The 22,803-nt window shown below is 37.7% G+C and overlaps 1 protein-coding gene across 1 annotated transcript in view; it reads right to left on the bottom strand.

The window, feature by feature from the left end:
- gap43 (growth associated protein 43) overlaps positions 1-22,238 on the bottom strand; it is a 30,433-nt gene extending 8,195 nt beyond the window's left edge. The window contains exon 1 of the mRNA XM_007229574.4: positions 21,808-22,238. Within this exon, the coding sequence (XP_007229636.1) occupies positions 21,808-21,837 (30 nt within the window). The 5' untranslated portion in view covers positions 21,838-22,238. The remainder of the gene's footprint in view (positions 1-21,807) is intronic.
- Positions 22,239-22,803: the final 565 nt, after the last annotated feature.

The raw sequence follows: 22,803 nt of genomic DNA, 5'->3' as shown, positions 1-22,803 counted from the left end.
TGATGTTTCGTTTCATAATGTCTCTTAATATTGTACTGTTCCTGACAAATTAAACATACAAACTTCCCTCTGAACTCAGTTAAAAAATAGTATTTTTTCCAACATGCCTTTGCAATTGCTGTCCCATTTTCATTTCTTTGAAGTTGTTAGACTACTTGGCCCGTTTTCTGCGCAACGACTGCGCACTTCCGCCGATTTTAGACTCTTTGGCCCGTTTTCTGCGCCACAACTGCACATTCTCGCCGCATATAGACTCTTTAATCCGTTTTACGCATTACAACTGCGCATTCTCGCCGCTTTTAGACTTTTTGGTACGTTTCCCATGCTACAACTGCGCATTGTCGCCGCATATAGACTCTTTGGTCCGTTTTTTGCACTACAACTGCGCATTCTCGACGCTTTTAGACTCTTTGTCCCGTTTTCTGACACCTATCGTTTAAACTTTGAATCTCACATTATTAAAACCTGCGGGCCAACTTTCATTTTATTTCTAAAATACCTTACCTTATTTTTTCTGAGTGTGTGCGATTGTGCGTGTGTGGGCCCACAGTTCCGGTATAGGTTAAGTACATTAAGTACTGGTTATTTTTTTCTTTATATTTCTTTATTTTCTTTTTAAATAATCTCCATTAGAAATAACTGAGCATGTGAAAAGGAGAGATCTATTAAAATAGAGCACACTAAGTCTACCTAATTTGCTCATACAAAATTTGAAATATGTTATTCTGTACCAATAGTCAATTGGACCAGGGCCCTGCCATTATTACATAGGTGGGTAGGCAGGGTGTTACATAAGTATTCATAATTGTCTGCTAATAAAAATTTTAATGATCTTCAAACATGTGCTCCCTTCACAAAACGCCATAGTCAACTTCTTTAAAAAGTAACAGATCTCTCCTGGTGTGTTGGGGCATTACTAGTGATAGGGGGAGTCCTAGTGCGTGGGGTGGGTAATTGGCCGTGTAAATTGGGGAGAAAAAAAAAAGTAACAGATCCTACATTTTGATAAAAAGCCAGATGCCAGTACCATAAATTAACCATGATTGCTGATAAAAAAAATATATATATATAATTTATATATAACCTACTTTTTTAAAAAACATAATACATAACTGTCAAACTGTCATTAAAATATTAGAATTTTAGAACTTATAACGAACAAAACTGCTATAACTGATCGATTGGTATTTATGACTTGTCTAAAGTGTTTCTACATTGAAGAAAATTTGTGAATATCAGATTCTTCTAAAAAAGTGCATTCAGCTAATGTTCAAGTAACATTCATTTAACATTCAATTAACATTCACCTAATGTTCACCTAGCATAAACCAAACATTCATCTAACATTCATTGAAAGTTTGGTGAATGTTAGTTCAATGTTAGATGAATATTACTTGAAAATATGGTAAATGTTGAGGTTATGTTACTTGAATGTTAGATGACTGTTCATTAAACAGTCATCTAACATTCAAGTAACGTTTGGTGAATGTTAGTTGAACAGTCATCTAATGTTCAAGTAACATTCAACTTTCAAAAAACATTTCGCCAGCATTCTGTTAACGATTATCCAACGTTCAAGTAACATTCATATAATGCTCAGTTTGAATGTTGGATTAATGTTAGTTGAACAATAGTTGAACATTCACCTAGCATAAATCTAACATTCAAGTAGCTTTACTCCAACGTTCACTTAACGTTCGAGTTCATGTTCAACTAACATTTGTCTAACATTCACCTAGCATAAACCCCACATTAAGCCAGCTTTCAAGTAATGTACACCAAATGTTCAATGAACGCTTACCTAACATTCAAGTAATACTCATCTAACATTCAGATAATGTTCAGCTAACGTTTACTTAATGTTCACGTAACATTCAAATAACATTTAACATTCATCTAACTTTAACTAATATCCAAGTAACATTTATCTAACCTTTTCAACCAACATTCAAATAACGTTTAGCTGACGTCTACCTAACGTTCATGTAACATTCAACTAAAATTCATCTAACCTTTAACTAATATTCATGTAACATTCACCCAACATTCAACTAACTTTTAGCTAATGTTCACCTAGCATTAACATACCATTCACGTAATATTTAAGTACTATAACCTCAACATTCACCTCATGTTAAATTAAAGTTCACCTAATGTTCAAGTAACATTCAGCTAACATTTATTTAACCTTCAACTAATTATAGAGCACTGTGGTCGTAACTGCTGAAGATGCGCAGCAGAGTCTCTGTAGACGTAGCCAAAACGACGCTGCTTTACTGAAGTACCCTAATCATGCAGCAGCTCCAGCACAGACCCCACACTGTGCTGTAAACACAGCGGCGGAGCTGCACGCTCTGCGGGAAGCTGTGTTCGTCTGAAAGACTTTAAGCAGGCAGCAAACCTGCAGCTGTTAGCTCCGCGATTAGCAGTCCATGTAGCAGCTCTGTGTGTCTGTGTTATGGTCCATGATAATAAATATTTAGTACTTTGTGAGGTTGAAAAAGCATTAAAATGATTGTAATTTAAAAAAAAATGAGCTTAAAGTTTGAGTACAGAGTGCAGAGTGCACAAATATTAGCATAATATCTAGTAATGTTTGTGACATTTCAAAATTAAGGAATAGTTAGTTATTTAGGATGTGAATAAAGTCATTCAGTGGGTTTGTTGTGAAACACTACAGGCAGTTTTTTAGCAATCTATAGCCAAGCCGTGAACCGTGCACCATTCAACTTGATTTAGGGCGTGTCAGTGTGTCGTTGCTATCATAACATCGGGAGAAGTACGCCTTGTGCGAATCGAAACGCACAAAAGGAATGCACTAATTATTTAAATTGATCACCTGCCATTTTTTTAAGAGCCATGTGTGCTCTGACTTTGGCGGATTGCTATTTCAACAGCGCAGCTACCTCTGTGGTGTCCAATGCCTCTTTGAAACCGCTCGTTCATGCTGTGAAGGTGCGCCACAGCCATGTTATTTTTTGTTGTTTTCTATTTATTCATTTATTGCCGATGTAAAAGTTGGGTTTGTGCACTGCTGCATGTTCATGTGTGTAACAAGGGGAGGTTTGCATGTGTGGTTGCGGTTATCTGCGTTTTCAAGGTAGCAATGAACGTCTGATAGTTGACTGTTGTCGGGGTTAAAATCAGTAAGTGAAGCACCTGTGTTTTCTGCTGCCAAGATAGCAATACAGCAGAAATGTACTTGAGCACACCTTGTTTCCAGAAAATCATACCCGTGTAGAGATATTCACAAGCATCATTGCTATTTAAATGACACAGATAGAAGGAATGAATGAAGGAATGAATAGACTGTTGGTGGGGTGTAAGATAGCAATGAGCATCAGGATGCGCCTTCTGCAGGGTGTAAGAAACTAGAGAAACTAACCCAGGCAGAATTTTGTATAATGATGGTGAATGGAATCAAATTACTAAAACTTTCTACTAAAAGCTCTTTAACAAAGAATTTGCTAATGTGGACCATGTCCAGATATTGCTTATTGCAGGTTTAGACTTAAAGGAGAAATCTGGTGTGAAATGGACTTGGGTTGTAGTGAAACATGATAACGAGTACAAACTTTTGTTGAATAGCCCACCTCCGTTCTCCCCCAGCTTTCCCAAATAAAGCGCTTTTAGCCGATGCTCCCAACAGGCTTACAATGCTTGTCATAGGGGCATAGAGTTTCCCATGCAAAGAAATGGCTATTTTACACCATTAACACAAGTAGCTCAAAGTAGCACACACTTTTTATTGGTATAATTCAGAGGCCCTGACTTTTAAAATTATTTAGGAAAACATGAAATGATTTAATGAACAAAAAAATGTTAAACCATTGTTTTATACTTGACATTCTTCAAAGTAGTACCTCTTGGTTAGATGGTTAGACAGTTTTACACATCTTGGCTGGATTTTCTCAGTCAGCTTTATGAGCTAGAGTCACCTGGAATTCAGGCTTTCAGTTAACAGCTGTGCTGAACTCGTCAAGAGTTAATTACTTGAATTTCTTGTCTCTTAATGTGTTTGAGAGCATCAGTTGTAAAGTTGTGAAGAGGTAGGGTTACAGGTATACAGTGAATAGCTCTATTTGAGTAACGTTCTAATCCATATTATGGAAAGAATTTTAAGAAATATCCCTAAGTGCAGTTGCAAAGATCATCAAAAATGTTGTGATGAAACTGGCACTTATCAGGACTGCTCCAGAAAAGAAAGAGCAAGAGTTCCTTTTGTTGCACAGAATTAGTTAATCAGAGTTACCAGCAGCCTAGATAAGAGCCACCTTAATGCTAAACAGAGTATTTTGGTTCAATACTTTTCCTTAATATTCTGAATGACTTGAGTTTTTGTTTACAATGTAGGAAAATACTAAATAAAAATAGCGAATCAGAATGTGTGCGCAAACTTTTGATTAGTAATACATTTCTAGTACACATGACACTGTGGATTCAGGAAAGCGCTTTCAGACGCACTCCTAATGGTGCAAAATGGTGCGTTTTTTTTTTTTGTTTTTTTTCCTTTTCATTGGCATACTGCCCACACTGCTAAAAGTACTAATTTGTCTTACATAATATTCTACTTTTCTGAGACACTGATTATTTATTTATTTTTTTATTGCCTGTAAGCCATAATAATCAACAATAAAAGATATAATAAACGCTTAAAATAAAGTTACAATATTTATGGAATAAATTCTAATGTTTGTATAATATTTCTAGAACTTTTATGAGTAGAAAATTGTAATATTCCAAAATAAATTTGCAATATTATATTAAAAATATTAAAAATAAAGTCATAATTATTGTACAATAAAGTAATAATATTTGAAGAATAAAGTCAAAATATTTCATGAATAAAGTAGTAAATGTTTTGACGATAAAGTTGTAATATTTCAAAGAAAAAGTTGATATACGTTTATTCTCAAAGTATTGTGAAATATAATATTTAAAAAATAATAATAATAAATAAAAACATTGAATCAGAACGTGTGCCCAAACTTTTGAATAGTAATACATTTCTAGTACACATGACTCTGGGTTCAGGAAAGCGGTTTCAGACACACAATAAAATAGTGCACTATTTAGTGAATAGTGAAGATTTCATTTTCCAGCAGGACTTGGCACTCTGCCCACACTGCCAAAAGTACCAATTGGTCTTGTATAATATTCACATTTTCTAAGACACTGATTTTTGGGTTTAAATTGGCTGTAAGTCCTAATCATCAACAATAGAATAAATAAAAAACGCTGAAAATATATCTCTCCTTGTATAATATATTTATTTTAATATGAATTTCACATTTTAAACTGAACTACTAAAATAAAGTAGCTTTTCAATGGTATTAAAATTTTTTGAGATGCACTAGTAGAGTATGTAGTGCACTCCATAGTGAACAGGTGGTAGATTCAGATGCGGCCGGTTTCTGATTTCTCAATTAGCTGGGCTGGATTCTCATGGATGACTGGGTTGATGAGGTGTTGGCTCGGTGGTTAACAGGACACCTCAGCTGTTGATGTTCCTCAGGTGCCGCTATGGAAGCGTATGAGTGAATTATCTATAAAGTTGTTTCTAAGTAGCAGCAGAGTAAAGCCAGTGTGTGCAGGTGTTGAGCCGTGGGTTGCTCTTCATGCCAGTGATCAATAAATCCTGGGAAGTGTTGGGCGCAGTGCCACGCAGGAGCATACGGCCAGGCCAGAGATCCTGACTGCTGCCTCCCCAACCGCACACCTCAATCTGCAGCTACAGCTTCGCTTCATATCTACTGTACCAATATTTAACCTGAACAAGCTGCTGCAGAAACCTAGCCAGTCTCAAATATACAGCATTTTACGGCAAAAAAAAACAAAACAAGTATTATATTAGAGAACAAAGTCATACAATTTCGTGAAAAAAAATCGGCTGCTATGATATTTCAAGAAGAAAATTGTAATATTTTGAGAATAAAGTCGTAACTTTTTGCAAAGTAAGTTTTAAGGGTTTTAAGTCAAATTGTTTCAGAAGTTAGGTCACAATATGTTCACAACAATGTAATATTTTAAAGAAAAAATCCCAATATTTGTATATTTTTAAAACTTTTATGAGAATAAAGTTGTATTATTTAAAAAAAGTTGCAATATTTAGAGAATAAAGTCGTAATATTTGTAGAATAAAGTCATAATGTTTTGAGAATACAGTCATAATATTTTTAAGAACAGAGCTGTAATATTTCTACAATAAAGTCCCAATATTCCTATAATAAAGTAGAAATATTCAAAGAATAATGTTGCAATATTTGTAGAATATTTGTAGAAATTCTATGAGAATAAATTTGTAATATTAAAAAAAAGTTGCAATATTCTAGGACTAAAGTTGCAATATTTAGAGAATAAAGTTGTAATATTTGTAGAATAAAGTCGTAATATTTTTAGCATAAAGTCTCAATATTTCATGAATAAGGAAGCAGTATTTAAAGAATAAAGTGACAATATTTTTAGAATATATATATGTAGAATATTTCTAGAACTTTCATGAGGATAAAGTTGTAATATTTCAAAGAAAAGGTTGTGATATTTCTGGACTAAATTCATAATATTTTCAAGATTTCTTGTGAAAACCTTTTTTTGGAGAAAAAATTACAATATTTCAGGATTAAAGTTATAATACTTATGAGAATAACGTTGTAATATTTGTAGAATAAAGTCAGAATATCTTGGGACTAAAGTAATTTTTTTCAAGAATACAGTTGTAAATACTCTGACTTTATTCCCCGAATATTACGACTTTATTCACAAAAAATTACAACTTTATTTTTAAAGTCTACTGTTTCTATTTTTTTATTTTTTCGTGGCCCTAAAACACTGGCGTACTGAAGATTCATGTTAGGTGTTGTGTGAAGATTCTGCTGATCAGAGTGAATCCACACCTACTAAACTGATGAAGATGGAGAAACTGATGGAGCACAGAGCTTCACTTCACCATCGCTCACGTGTTACTTAGCGCCTGATGCTAACGGACATTCCCCCGGCTCCTGCCGTTCACACATACAACCTCTCCTTCTGGCCCGACTCGTCCGTGCCAGGAACCACCGAGAGGCCAAATGGCAGCAGCAGAACTTTTCCACGAGTCCAGGCTCTCGGTTCAGACGTAGCGATGGCCGAACCGGATTCCTGATATACGGCCTGTTTCCCCGCCGCGGTTCTGGCAGTGATTTTGGGACTGTGGTCTGAAACGGGCGACGAGCTGTTCATTCTAAAACTCTATAATTCAACTGAGCCGTTTACTGCTGGACTCGGGCCAAACCTGATAAAACGAGCTTTACAGCCTGAAGAGGTGTGTGTGAGGATAAACCACTGGAGCAGGAGGTTTAGGAAGTTCAGGACTCGCACTTATTTCCAAAATCACTCCTTTAATTTACCTTCCACCCGTTACAGTGAGGACTACACATTCAGAGCACTTACACTGAAAGGGCTTTGCACAGTAACACATGCTAACACTAACGCATGTTAGAAGATAATATCATGTCAGTGCTAACTCAATCGATACATAAAAGCATAGATGCATCAGAAAGACAAGTGGTCAGATCTCTCCATGATGCTGAAGTGATCCAGACTATATAGAAACACATAAGGAATCATGTAGTAACTTAAAATGGTTAAACAAACCAAAATACTCATTTAGATGCTCTTATCTGGGGATAATATATTGAGGCCACAAGATAATGCAATGAAGCTATTCAATACTGTATTGATATCGCAAGATAATATATTGAGGCTATTTAATACTATATTGAGGTCACAAGGTAATATATTGAGGCCATAAGATAATATACTGAGGCTATTAGATACTATATTGATGCCACAAGATAATATATTGAGGCTATTCGATACTATATTGATGCCACCAGATGATATATTGAGGCTATTCGATATTATATTGATACCAAAAGATAATATATTGAGGCTATGCCATGCTATATTGATGCCACAAGTTGATATATTGAGGCTATGTCATGCTATATTAATGCCACAAGATAATATATTGAGGCTATTTCATAGTATATTGACGCCACAAGATAATATATTGAGGCAAATTCATGCTATACTAATGCCATAAGATATTATATTAAGGCTATTTCATACTATATTGATGTCACAAGATAATATATTGAGGCTATTTCATACTATATTGACGCCACAAGATAATATATTGAGGCTATTTCATGCTATGTTGATGCCACAGGATATTATATTGAGGCTATTTCATAATATATTGATGCCACAAGATATTATATTAAGGCTATGTCATACTATATTGATGCCACAAGATAATATATTGAGGCTATTTCATAATATATTGATGCCACCAGATGGTATATTGAGGCTATTTCATAATATATTGATGCCACAAGATAATATATTGAGGCTATTTCATGCTATATTGATGCCACAAGATGTTATATTAAGGCTATTTCATACTATATTGATGCCACAAGGTGAAATATATTAGGCTAGTATATACTATATATAAAAGAGTGTCTGTAGTATAAATGACTGTAATTTAATTGAAACTGAATGGTGTGATGGAGCAGAAGGGTGGAGGGGTGAGAGGTGTATGGGTTTACCTTGTTGCTCTTTGATCTTCTGCCAAATTCCCCACCAAACCGCTGTTATTTTAATACTCTTATGTCTCTAATGAAAAAAAATAAAATGAACAACAAAATAGAGACCAAACGTAACTCAAACAATGCAAATGGAAACACAAATGACCCAAGCAACATTATTTTCCTGTGGAAATGAAATGTTAATCAAACCATAGCAAAGAAATACAAATAAGGAGATTATCAGAACACACAGAGTGCAGAAGGAAATTAGGCATATGGATGGCGTGCTGAAATAATGAAGTGAATCTGAATTAAATTAGAATACATTACAGTGAGGGGGCTTCTGGTGAGGGAAAAAAAGATTAAATTAATCAATAAAAAATATATAATACATATATCATGCATACATAAAAGGATAATAAAAAAAAGCATATATGGAAATACAGAAAGTATATTTGAATATATGAGGAGGGGAAAAAAACTGTGTGTTGCACAGGGACTACTATGCTAATGTATGAATAAATTCAAATAAGTATATATATATATATTTATATATATATATATATATATATATATATATATATATATATATATATATATATACAGTGGTGTGAAAACGTATTTGCCCTTAGAGTTTTTTTTTTTTTTTTTTTTTCAGTTTTAGATTTTAATATCAATCATATCAATTTAATTTTTTAATATCAATTTTATTTATTAAGCCAACCTGGTCCTATGTGAAAAAATATTGTCCTCCTAAACCTAATAACTTTGATTTGCAACCCTTGGCAGGAACAACTTCAATCAAGCATTTATGATAACTGGAAATAAGTCTTTCGCATCTCTGTGGAGGAATTTTGTTCCACTCTTCTTTAGAGAATTGCTTTAATTCAGACATATTGGAGGATTTTCCAGCATAAACATTCTGTCTAAGATCATCCTCAGCATCTCAATCAGACTTTAACTAGGCCACTCCAAAACCTTAATTTAGGTTTTGTTGAACTATTTAGAGGTGGACTTGTTTGTGTGCTTTGGGTCATTGTCTTGCAGCAGAACCCAAGTACGCTTGAGTTTGAACCATCAGAATTCCTGGTTCCATCAAGTTGTATATTTTGTGACCTTCTGGATGAGTTGTCCATGCCCTTTTGGAGTAATTTTGGTAGGCTGGGCACTTCTGGGAAGGTTCACCAGTGTTCCAATAGCTCTCACTATGGCTTTAATAATGACTTTGTATCATTTTCCACACTAAGAGATGATCAATGACTTTTTTTTTTGTTTTCTCATCTGTTGTTGAATTTCTTCAGTTTGGGGGATAATGTGTCGCTGTTTAAAATCTTTTACCTGCTTCATGTTGTCAGACAGGTTCTATTTAAGTGATTTCTTAGTTCTTGCCTCATTATTTATAGTAAAATTGAACTCACTTTTCCAAAAAAAAATGTGGTTAATCACAATTAGTTTGTGATTTATGTCTAAATTCCTTTTTTTTTTTTTTGTACATAGGGCCAGGTTGGTTTGGATTGCTTTTTTTCCCTTAATAAATTAAACAGTTGTTTAAAACCAGTTTTTTTATTATTTGCTCAGGTTATATTTGTCTGATATTGAGTTTATTTAATAGTCTGAAAAATGTAAGTATGACAAAAAACAAAAACAATCGAAATCTGTTAGGGACAAATCTTTTCTTGCTTATGCTCTGTGTACACTAAGCCTCGTGTAAATTCTCTAATTAATTATGAATTATTGAGAGGGACTGGAGGACTGTTATCCATCTGGGAGCGAAACCAAAGGTGCAAAAAATCCCAGTCATTCTCACAAACTGGATTGTTAAAGCAGTGAGTAATAAGACTCTTTTATAACTGTAGTTATGACCGCTTTGACCCACTTCACACGTCTATATGTAATAGACGCTAGGCTAGTCCCTACAGGGCCCCAGTTCTGTCCACAGAAAGGAGAGCATCACACACACTCACACATTTACACACACACACACACATTTACCCACACACACACACACACCGTTAAACTCGAACGGTTCACCCGCAGAATGCAGACTCAGGTTCTGAAATGTGGCCAGATTCTCGTGTTGCCCTCCCGGTTATTGGATTCTTACCAGTAATGGGCTGCAGGAGGCGTATAAGGTGACTGAACATCGGCAGTTTATGAAAGCAATGAGGAGATAATAGAGGCGCTCTCACCGTTAAAGGAAAGCGCTGCCGTTTTCTATCTGATCCTGAGCCAACACATCTCTATAGCAGTGGTGGAGATCACTAGGAATAAATCTGATACTCTTCTAATTTCTTCTAGTTCTTCTAGAAAAATAATGGAAAATATTAAAAAAGAAATACAGTTAATACAGAAGTCAGTACTCTGCAACCAACTAAATCCTAGCAAGTCAATTATCTAATTTCAAGGCAATAAATCTTAATCTTATTTTAAGTGAAAGATTATTTTTCTTTGAAGACTGAGATTTTCACCTTATTTTAAGTTATTCAAACTCAACATAAGCACAAAAGATTATGTATGAAGTGGCAGTCCGTATTGTTTTGTTTCTAAACTGAGTGGAAAAGGGATAAAATGTTGTGTTTACTGGTACCAGTGTGTCTAATATATTAATTCTAAAACAATTAGCTGAGTTGTCGAGTCGCTTTTTGTGGGAGTTCTTCTGGCCACATTACGCGTCTTTACATACTTACGCTACACGTACAGCCTCTAAAAGAGGATCCGGCTCAGTTTTACTGAACGTGAGCAACTGGTGGAGCAATGGAGACTTCAGAAGTGAAAAGGAGACTGCATTACACCTGCCCAGTTTAAAATGATTCTTCAGCATGCTCGGTGCAACTACCCATTCTCACCAGTGAGGGTCCTAAATTTAATTGTTTCTATTTTTTTTTTTTATCCTTGTTTGTAACAAATGTGTCTTTTGATCTGTTTTCCTGGGTGAGGTTTTTTATATAAACCTTCTTAAGTTTTATCTCTCTTTTGGGCATCACAATTACAATTAAATCCATTTTTTATTGATTTTTTTATTTTATTTTAAATATGTTGTTTCCAAACCAATGAATTGTTTGGTAAAAATCACCCCTATCACCCCTATTTTCATCTTTTTTTTTTTTTTTTTTTTTTAGAATACTAAAATTGTTTTTTCAGATTTTTTTTTTTTTTTTTTCAGATTTTGTTTTTGTAAATTTGTCCTGAAAGGCCCTGGTAGTTTGGTGCAACTTTTTTCTTTTTCATTTATTGTATTGACTGGACTTGAAGAACTTAAATGGCAAAAATACAAGGACAAAAATTGGTGTTCTAAAACTTTTGACCAGTAGTTTATATTATATGATTATTATTTCAAATAAGAAGTTGCACATATTTAGAATCATTTATTTACAACCTAAATGTTTTTATTATAGTAAAAGCCTTCCTAATGTTAGCTGGCAGCTGAAGCAAGTGTCCACTGTTCTAATTCATTTCTTTTCTTGTAATGGCTTTTTTTTTCCTCTCTTTTCAAGTACAAGGAAGCATTTTAAAATTATGGCCATGGTAATTGAGCGTATAATTGAGTAGATTGGACATCTCTACAAGATATTAGTTTTAAAAACTCTTAAGTATTCCTTCTGTTTCTGTTTGTGTGTTTGCAGATGTTGCTCCCAAGGCTATAAGCTATGTAAATCAATAGCTAATCAATGGAGTCATCACACTGGCTGTTAGATGGGATCATATTTTCGTATTCTCCTGGGCGTGGTGAACATTTTTACTATTGAACCCTTCAGCTATAAAAGCACCCTGACATCTTCAGTCACAGCAGCAACATCTTGATGGCAACGCTAACTGACTGGCTAATCCCTTCAGTGCTGTTTCAGGGCTGTTTTCACGCACAGAGCCAGGTACGCTGAGGTAAAATTGATCATAATTGGATCATGTAACAACATAATGTGATTATGTTGCGTGTGGCAAGCGGCTAAAAGGAGTAATCCCCTGTTTTAATAAAACCTGTTGCTCAGGCAGATGGCTAACAGTATATAGACGTGCTCACGCTAATGCTGCGGCCGTCCAGTAATAGTAGGTGATGTCTTGTAGCTGCTGCCGCTACGGAATGACTCATTTCTCATGACTCACGCACATCATCATCATCATAGTCCCTGATCACCCGAGACCATGACATCATACGTGCATTACGCCAGCGGACCCCCGTCTCTGAGGTAAACGCTATTAGAGCCTCTCAGCCTTTGTTCCACGGCAGATTAAAGAAAAAGGATCAAACTGAGGTAAAAGGCAGTGGGATAATGAGAAAAAATGAACAAAGCGAGAGCAGACATCAGAGAAACGCTGCCAACATTTCATTCATTTTCATTCCAGCCGAGATTTATTCACATTCGGATTAAGGCGTGGCATTAAATAAAATAGCCCGCTCTGCTGACAGCCTATCCTTTGCTTTGTAATGCGGTCTGAAAGCTGATATTAATGTGATTTATCTCAGGGATGAGCAGTAATACATGCTTCCTAAATTCCAGGCATGAAATCTTCACCATTAGTGAAGATATTACCAGTACAATAAGGTCAGACAGTGTGTAAGACACTGTAAAGCTAAAAGCAAGAATAACATACGGTATAAGGATACGGATACAGCTGCATTGGCTACATTGTGGAAAAATTATTTCTGAAGTGAACCAGGCTAGGAAGGAACATGCATACCAAATACGTATAAACCAAAATAATAAACTCTGTGAGGCATTTAAGTGGCTCTTATATGGGTATTCTGATAAACTTATCCTGTGCAACAGAGGAAACTCTTGCTCTTCCTTTTCTGTGGCAGTCCTGATGAGTGCCAGTTCCATCCTAACGTTTTTGATGGTCTTTGCTGTGACAGCACTGTAATATACTTTCTTAAAGAAACTTCTTGAAATGTTTCAAATTGACTGACCTTCATTCCATTTAAAGAAAAAGTAATTTTTTCTTACTTAGTTGACTTTATTTTTGTTATTATATGTATTAGAACATTACTCAAATAGAGCTATTCACTGTATACCTGTAACTCTACCTCTTCACACCTTTACAACGGATGCTCTCAAACACATTAAGAGACAAGAAATTCAAGTAATTAAATCTTGATGAGTTCAGGACAGCTGTTAACTGAAAGCCGTTCCAGTTGCTTACCTCATAATCTAATAACAATGTAAAATATAAAACGTATATAAAAACTTAGACTGCCACTACAAAATAAGGTAAGAACAAAAAAATAAGATTTTAGATTGAGATGAAATTAGACATTTTACTGGCTGAGATGTTTTGTTTTCTGTAGTGTAGACCTGATTTTATTTCTCTTTGTCCTGCTTAAACCAATCTGAGATTGTTCCAGGGTTTCAGACCTGCAATTCTGGGTCAGGTTTCTTGTCTTACGCTCTGATGGCCTTCCCCCACTGTGAGCTTGATTTGAGAGGGAAATCAGGTCTGATGAACTGGTTGACCTGAGGAGGTTTATGGGAGCAACCTCACTGCACCCGCACAAGATTACATATCTAGATATTAGCATATCTAAGCTGTTCTACAAATGTATTCTTTCATAGCTAACTCCTCATTAATACGGCTAAAGCTACAGGCTCTCTATTGGGTAAATATATATTTAAAATACTCTAAATGCTAAAAGTAGATATTGTGATATTCTACAGTGAAGAGGTGGAGATATAGTCTCTCATTATAGGGTGAATATATATTAATAAGGCTCTAAATGTACTAAATAATATACACTAAGGTGGAGCTACAGTCTTTCATTATTAGAGTAAATAGAAAGCTCTGGGAAAAATTAAGAGACCACTTCAGTTTCTGAATCAGTTTCTCTAAATCAGATTTTGCTATGTATAGATAGAGGTTTGAGTAAAAGGAACATTGCTGTTTTATTCTATACACCACAGACAACATTCCTCCCAAATTCCAAATAAAAATATTGTCATTTAGAGCATTTTTTGCAGAAAATGAGAAATGGCTGAAATAACAAAAAAGATGCAGAGCTTTCAGACCTCAAATAATGCAAAGGAAAAAAGTTCATATTCATAAAAGTTTTAAGAGTTCAGAAATCAATATTTGGTGGAATAACCTTGGTTTTTAATCACAGTTTTGGCATGTTCTCCTCCACCAGTCTTACACACTGCTTTTGGATAACTTTACACTACTCCTGGTGCAAAAAATCAAGCAGTTCATAATATATAAATATATATTAATAGCACTCTAAATGTAGGTACTGTTGTATTGTACACCAAGGAGGGGCCACAGTCTCGCATTAGGGTGACTGTATAGTATATACATAACCCTATAAATGTAGGTATTGTGATATTATACACTGAGGCGGAGCTACAGTCGGAGGTGGAGCATGGACAGGTCAGTCCGGGTAGCACTTGAACACCGGAGCACTTTTAAACTGAGGCCCAATTTGCCCTAATGGAGGCGCCGGCCTCAAATCAATGGGCCAAGACAGGCAGCAGCGTATGAAGACTGACAGAGCGACTGTCCAGCTCCCGATCAGTCCGGGCCTGTTAGAGGGAAGCGTGTCCAATCAAAATGATTGACAGATAACATGCCGTTTAGAGCAACTTCATCTGCGCGCGGCCATAACTCACCCGGACGGATAAGACGCGAGCACGGCGGAGGTGTTTAAAGTGGGGGTAGGGCTTTAAGGTTAACACTGAATATATTTTCCCATCCTCCACTCGAGCACTCTGTCACGGCCTTGACTGTATCAGCACTTCTCCCAGTGCCACAATAAAGACATTAGCCCCAAGAGGTCGCAGTTATCGCCTGCGCTAAGAAAAGCATGCTGTAATTTTATATAAACTACTTCTGACTCGTGACTCACTTACACAAGCAGAGACACTGGGGAAAATTTCAGATCATGCATTTTAAATCCGTACTACCATAAAAAAAGATGTTTTATTAGGATTTGAATTAAAAATTATTATGTGTATATACACTATGTGGATAGGTATGGAATTAGTGTATTTAGTAAACAAAAAAGTGTTAAACAAACCACACTTTCAGTTAACAGCTGTGCTGAACTCGTCAAGAGTTAATTACTTGAATTTCTTGCTCCTCTTAATGTTAATGTTTGAGAGCATCAGTTGTAAAGTTGTGAAGAGGTAGAGTTACAGGTATACAGTGAATAGCTCTCTAGAATTTGAGTAATGTTCTAATCCAGATAATGGCAAGAAGTGCTATAATAAAAAAATAATATAAGTATATAATAAAATATACTTAGTTATAATAAATATAATAAAATATTTTTAAAAATGAAGATCAGTCAGTGCCAAAAAGAAGAATGTTATAATAATTTTATAAGTATCCTCAAGTGCTGTCACAGCAAAGACCAACAAAATCATGATGATTGAACTGGCACCCATCAGGACCGCTTCAGAAAAGGAAGAGCAAGAGTTTCATATTATTGTCATGACAAATTTATGGTAAACAATACTATTATAAGGTGTACCTACTAATAATTCTGTTTTAAAGTGGCAAAACTTCCACTTTAGATCCATAAAAATTAACACAGCTAAATGGGTGGTGCTACTTCGATGGACTAGAAAAAGTAATTTAATCACGAATAAACTGCAAACAATCTTTTCAAGACTATTTTCAGACATAGCCACGCCTTCCTACAATGGGCTAGCTTTATCTCCGCCTCTTGACTTAAATAGATTTTTTTTTCTAGCAGTAGCCCTATTTGCTCTAGATTAGTTGGCGTATCTACATCTTCTTACAAGGGGCTAGCATTAGCTCTACCTCCTGAATTAGCATAATTCAAGCTAGCTGTGCTACAACTTCTAGCAGTATATTGACTTTCTGTGCATTTTCTGTCATAGCCACAGCTTATTGTGAATGGTTTATATAAGCCTTGACTTTAGAAATAAATTGGGCTATCATTGGTATGGGCTAGCATTGGCATTCCCACCTTAAAGAAGGTTCATAATTTAAATAAAGCTAAATAGGCTAAATCTTTTGTCGCTAGCTGGTCTCCCCTAGGACTTTCTACCATAAACACATGCTATATTTCTTACAATAGGCTGAGCTAAAACATCTAGCAGTAGCCCCATTTGCTAGATATTAGTTTTCGTATCCACATTTTCTTACAAAGCTCTGCTGCTTAAACTAGGTTGGGCTAGAATTTTGAGCTAGCTACGCTAAATCATTTTTTGTTTGAAGGGCTAGTAGTAGACTAGCAAGTTAAGGTAGCTACAGTAGCTACATTAGTAGTAGTAGCCTCACCTACTAATGGTAGAACTTCAATTGATTCAATTGAACAATTGATTGACCATTTGCAAATGTATTGTCAATCAGTAGCTTCACTTCCTGAGGATTACGTGCTGCATCCACCCACACCTTCTTACAATGGGTTAGCGTTAGCTCTGCCTCCTAAACCAAGGTGAGGTAACAAAAACTACAACAATAACGACCTGAGCTAATGGCTAACGATCTAGAACATCTAGCAGCAGACACGTTTTATACTTTTATAGCTAATGAACTTCTTTCTATGGCCAACCCCATCTAAATCTTGTCTGTTAGGTAAGATAAAAATTTTAGCTATAGCTATGACTAGCTTCTTATAATACAAGTCCTGCCTTCATGGCTAAAGGAGCTAGCTAAGCTAGAACTTACAGCCAGTCGCCATAGCACAAATTCCAGGTTTTTGTACTTTGAAGTACATGAAAATGCATGTGAGTCAGAGGAGATGTGCTAATTTTCACCCTCCTTGTGTTAGGGAATCACTAGTGATAGGGGGAAGTCCTAATGAGTGGGTTATTGGGTAATTGGCCATGTAAATTGGGGAGAAAATGGAAAAAAAAAAGAAATAAAAAAATATTACAGCATAAATCTACAATAATTAATGTACTGTATCAGCACGAAAAAATCAAAGTAGAACGTAGGGTTATTTTTGGAATTTATCAAGTGTAACTACACATTTATGGTCTCCCATGCACTAAGGTAATTAATTAATTATTAATTCATAATTAAGGTGCTCTGTAATTAATAGTACTACTCCGGCAGTCTCTTTCAGTCCTGCTATAGATTAAAATGATTGAAATGATTGATCAGTCAAATGAGAACCAGCACATCCAGCATCTCTGTGATTCTTCTCTTCACTACCAAACTACCTCCATCAACTGGTGGTCCAAAGGATGACTCATAGAGACACCCATTGATCCGACACACAGCTTCATCGTTCTCCGACACGACGTGACGCCTGAGAACGAGACGGCTTTGAACTAATCCGTGCAATTTGCTGTTTCACCACGTCCGCACATTCCTGTTATCACTTCTACAGCACAGTCAGAAATGCAGCAGCCCATGCAGGCAGTGTGTGCAAATCTGGGACACTGCAGGTGCCTGTGTAGGTGTCTGCTGTCGCCTCGGCGGCGCCTTTTCATGCGTGAAGTCGTAGCTGCAGGTTTTATGGCCTGTGTCCAATAAGCTGCGTGTGTTTTATGGTGCTGTGTTGGTGTAATAGCACTGACAGCCACACCCCAGTGGGAGATACAGCTTTAAATCTTGCCTTAATTTCTTTCCACGCTCGTATTTTCACAAACCACGCCTCCTGAGCTGCCGGCTAGTGCTATGCCAGAATTCTACCACCAGATTTAGCTCGTATGATCCCACCTCCTTATCTGGGAGGGGCTAGTAATGTCATCAAATGGCCAAATGTTCCTTCTGAGCACCTTCTGAGCTAGCAATGCATTGCTAGCACTGGTTCCAAGCAGTAGCTTGAGAAGCTAACTTGAGAAGATATGGTATCTAAAGCTCTGACGTCTGATAATTAGCTCACCATGTACCACTTTGAGATTATAGATCATCTTCTGATGATAAGATGAAGAATGATAAGCTAGATATAGCCACGCCTTGTAATAATTAGCTAACTAGGTAGACTATCTATAGGTAAGTAGCTTATTAAAGTTCTGCCATCTGATGACCCAATTTTACAAAGTAAAATTGGCTTAAAATAGGTTCAAAGTACAACTTCTTGTGATTATTACCTAGTTATATAGCCTTGCTTTTTTTTACAGTATTTACTATTTTAAGTAGCAAAAACCTGATGATTAGCTGGATATGGACACACCTTAGCACTACCATGAGCTGAGCCAACCTGATTCTGATGATTAGCTAGCCATGGCCCCTGTTGCTATGATGGTGATTCAGTAAACTCTGACTCACCTTAAGATGGCTAGTGTCAGCTCAATAGCACAGCTTTTTTGATAAGCTAGCTATGGCCCCACCTTGCTTGAGATGATTAGGTATCCATGGACTCTTGTAATAACTTATCAATAAGTCATAGCCTTGTCTTTTGGCAATGTCTAGTAAGGGCCTGGCTTTTGACTGATTAGCTAAAGATGGATCCACCTTTTCATGGTTACCTTGGTCATAACTCTTTGGCTCTCTTCTGATGATTAGCTAGCTACCATAGCATTAAATTCTGTTGATTACCTAGCTATGACCCAGCACTGAAATGTTAATTAGCCAAAGCAATGGCTTCTGGCAGTTAGGTTGTTGGCTAGGACTCGCCTTGAGATTAGGTATTCACAACTCTGGCTTTTGATAATTGATTATGATAAGCTAGCTCCGGCTCCACCTAAAGATGATTAGCTATCTACAGCCACACCTTGTAATAATTAGCTAACTAGGTAGACTATCTATAGGTAAGTAGCTAGTTAAAGTCCTGATGAATATCTGATGATACCTAACCATGGTTCTGATTATCTGCTTGACATAAACCTACCTCAAGATGGCTAGTTAGCTGTAGCCCTACCTTGTGAAAATTAGCTTGAGATAGCCTTGGATTCTGTTGATTAACTAACTATAGTGCTGCCTTAATTTGTTAATTAGACAAATCTGATTTATGAACGGTCCCGATTCCTTATGATTTGCTTAACATGTACCCACCTTAAGATGGCTAGTAAGATGTAGCCCTGCCTTGTGTATCTTAATTAGCTTATGATAGCATTGGATTCTGTTGATTATCTAACTAAAGTACTGCCTTAAGGTGTTAATTAGACAAATCTGATTTAGGAATGGTCCTGATTCCTGATGATTTGCTTGATGTGGATCCACTTTAAGATGGCTAGTTAGCTGTAGCCCTACCTTATGATAATTAGGTTGAGATAGCCTTGGATTCTGTTGATTAACTAACTACAGCGCTGCCTTAAGGTGTTAATTAGACAAATCTGATTTAGGAATGGTCCTGATTCCTGATGATTAGCTAAGCATGAATTCCCTCTAAGATGGCTAACTAGCCATAGCCACGCCTGTGGATCTAACTGAGCTAAGATCCCTAGCAGTAGCCAATGTCCAGATGATTTGCAAGCCACAGCCAGAGCACAGCAACCCAGCAGTAACCAGTAAGCAATATCCAGCCTCTTGCTCTGGAATTGACCGGCGGGGCTCGTCTGAATGTACGGGTGGGGGAAAAAATCACACCTCCCCCATTCCCACACAGATCCTTTGGGAATTTCTGGTTGCGGGGGGAGACAGAAAGCGGAAGAGGGTAGGAAGGAATCATTAGCCCCCCACCACTTCCCCACCAGCACCACCCTACCACCACTACCACCACTACCACCACTCCTTCACCCGACCCTTAAGACACAAGGCATGCATAAAGAATTGAAGAACCCTGGGAGAACCGTGCTCAGGCGTTTAGAAAATCAGATTGCATGGAGCTTCATGCATTTATTTGAAAAAGGGTGTCCCTCTCTCTCTCTTCCTTCTCTCTCTTCCACCTCTCTCTTCCTCAGTCTCTCTGCGGTGAATCCTCCTGTACTCGTGCCACGCCCTTTTTTCCCTCTCTCTCCTTTTTTTTTTTCTCCTCGTGAAGCTCTACGCCTGGATTTTGCCGGACGCTCACGTCACGTGCAGCCCAGCGCGCCTTGCCTCGCCTTGCCTCACTCCGAGCAGCCGGCTTCATCTATCGGAGAACAAAAGAACCCCCCCTCCCACCTTCCTCCTCATCATCCTCCTCTTCCTCCTCCTCTTTCGCCACCTGCACCTCGTGACCTCACCGTTGCTCTACTTTTCCGGCGTGAATATCGTCACGCCGGCGTTGCGCGAGACTGCCTGCCTGCTTGTCTCCATGCATGCAGCATGCAGTGTGTGCGAGTGTGTGTGTGCTTCTGCGCGATAGTGCTCGCATGTGATTGCTTAGGGTGTTGGTGTGGAGGGGAAAAAAGAAAGAGAAACCTCGTGTCTCTGTGCAGGGTTGCAAAAGCAAGAAAAAAAGAGTGACAGGAAAAATGACACTCCCTTGCTCGATTTTGCATGCATGAAAACTAAACAAGAAGCTCATCTTCTCTTGTTTCTCTTGTGCGCGAAAGTGAACTAAAGCCGGGTGCCACATGGACCCACCCTTGCTCACTTGCAAAGCTCAGAAAGATCACAGAAATGCACAGAAAAAAGTAGAGGGTAGTCTTGCAGAAATCTTGCAGAAATCTCAATTTCTGCTTGCAAGTGTCTCTTTTGGCTTTTTCTTGCATCCTTTGGCACAATTTATATCACAGATGCTTGTGCATGCTCCGTGCAATTGCCACTTGGGTGCAGGCAGCCAGTCCACAGCACCCCACCCTTTTTTCCCCCCTCTCTCACTCTCTCCCACAAACTTGCAATCCAAGTGCATGCATTTTGTAAGTGCATGCATTTGTGCACATTTGCATTGCATTTAACAGCAGGCATGCATTTTAAATCATGTACATGTAACGCATAACTGTGCGATCACCTATACAAAGGTAAAAGAAAGAAAGAAAGAACACGTGCAGATGCCGTACAGGAGCTGCCACCAGAATGGCACCTGGAACGCTGGATCTCAGGTGCACGCTCCGAGCCGACCCTTGATCCGGCCGGGAATTATGCCCTTTTTTAGGAGGATGCTGTCAGAATTGCAACCATTCCCATGTTTAAAAGTAGCTTAAGCTCCCTCAGGCTCCCAGTACTGTCACAGGCTTAATTACATTAGCAAGGCGTGTCAGGAGGCGCCTTCTACCCTCCCTCCATCTCCATCACCAGCACCACCACCACCACCACTACCACTACCATCATCAGGACCACATTCTCCACCACTATAAGTGCCACGTTCTCCACCAATCACGAATAAATTTCCTCAAGGCTAGCATTCCAGGTAAGCCTAAATAAGATCCTGATAGTCTTAATCACAGAAGCTCTCTAGGAAAAAATATTAAAACAACAAAAACTACAGCGAAAATTGAATGGGAATATTTGGGAAGATATTTACCGGCTTCGTTCTTCTTATGCAGCACAGCATACTTGGACTATCCCTTCTTTTTTCTTTTCCTCCTTCTTTTTCCGCCTTCTTTGCCTTCCTCTTTTCCTCTTTGCACTCCTCTCTCTCTCTCTCCCTCTCTCTCACTCCTTCTCTCCCTCTCTCTCTCTCTCTCGCTCACACACTCACTCACACACTCCTGGCTGTATCAACAGCTGAGGCGTCTGATGCTTTTACTCATTCCACTTGGCCCACACACACACGAGTGCGCTGTCTCTCTCTTTCTCTCTCTTTCTCTCTTTCTCTTTCTCTATCTCTCTCTTTCTCTCGCGCAAACACACTCTCACACACACACACACACTCCGCCAGTAGTCCGCTGTGAGACACGCCGCCTAACAATGACTACTAAAGCCACCCTATAAACCCCTCCTATCTCTCTCTCTCTCTCTCTCTCTCTCTTTTCCTCTGCCTCTCCTTCTCTCTACCTCCCTCGCACGCTCATGAACCCACCCATTGTAGCCCACCCGTCCCCCCCCCTCCTCCGTCTCCCTCTTCCACAAGCTTCTTTAAGGCTCTAACCCCACCCTTCCCTGCCGTTTCCTTCGTAGGGGCTATGAATGACTGAATATGTCCAATCTGTCCATAGACTAAGCTACCAACACCCCCCCCCCTTCCCCTCCATCCCCATCCCCACACCCTGCCACCACTATCACCACCGCCACTGCTATCACCATCATCCTGCTCATTCTTTTTTCCCTCCCCCGGTCCAGGGCGGTGGCCTTGTCGGCTGCAAGCAGGTTCTCACTGTGGTCCTCTTATAAATGACTGATGTACCAATTTGCTATAGGTGCTATAAAGTGCTTGCTCAGTTTAAGATATTAAATTTAAAGATTATTTTTATATTTAGAATATAAAAAAATAATGCTATATATTTACTAAATATATGTATATAAATATATAATATATATACCAGGTTCACAGCCTGTAGGGGTTGGGAGGGGGTTCAGC

The sequence above is a fragment of the Astyanax mexicanus genome, chromosome 18 (genome assembly GCF_023375975.1).
Source record: "Astyanax mexicanus isolate ESR-SI-001 chromosome 18, AstMex3_surface, whole genome shotgun sequence".
Classification (NCBI taxonomy): domain Eukaryota; kingdom Metazoa; phylum Chordata; class Actinopteri; order Characiformes; family Acestrorhamphidae; genus Astyanax; species Astyanax mexicanus.
This window is presented reverse-complemented; position numbering and strand designations above follow the sequence as displayed.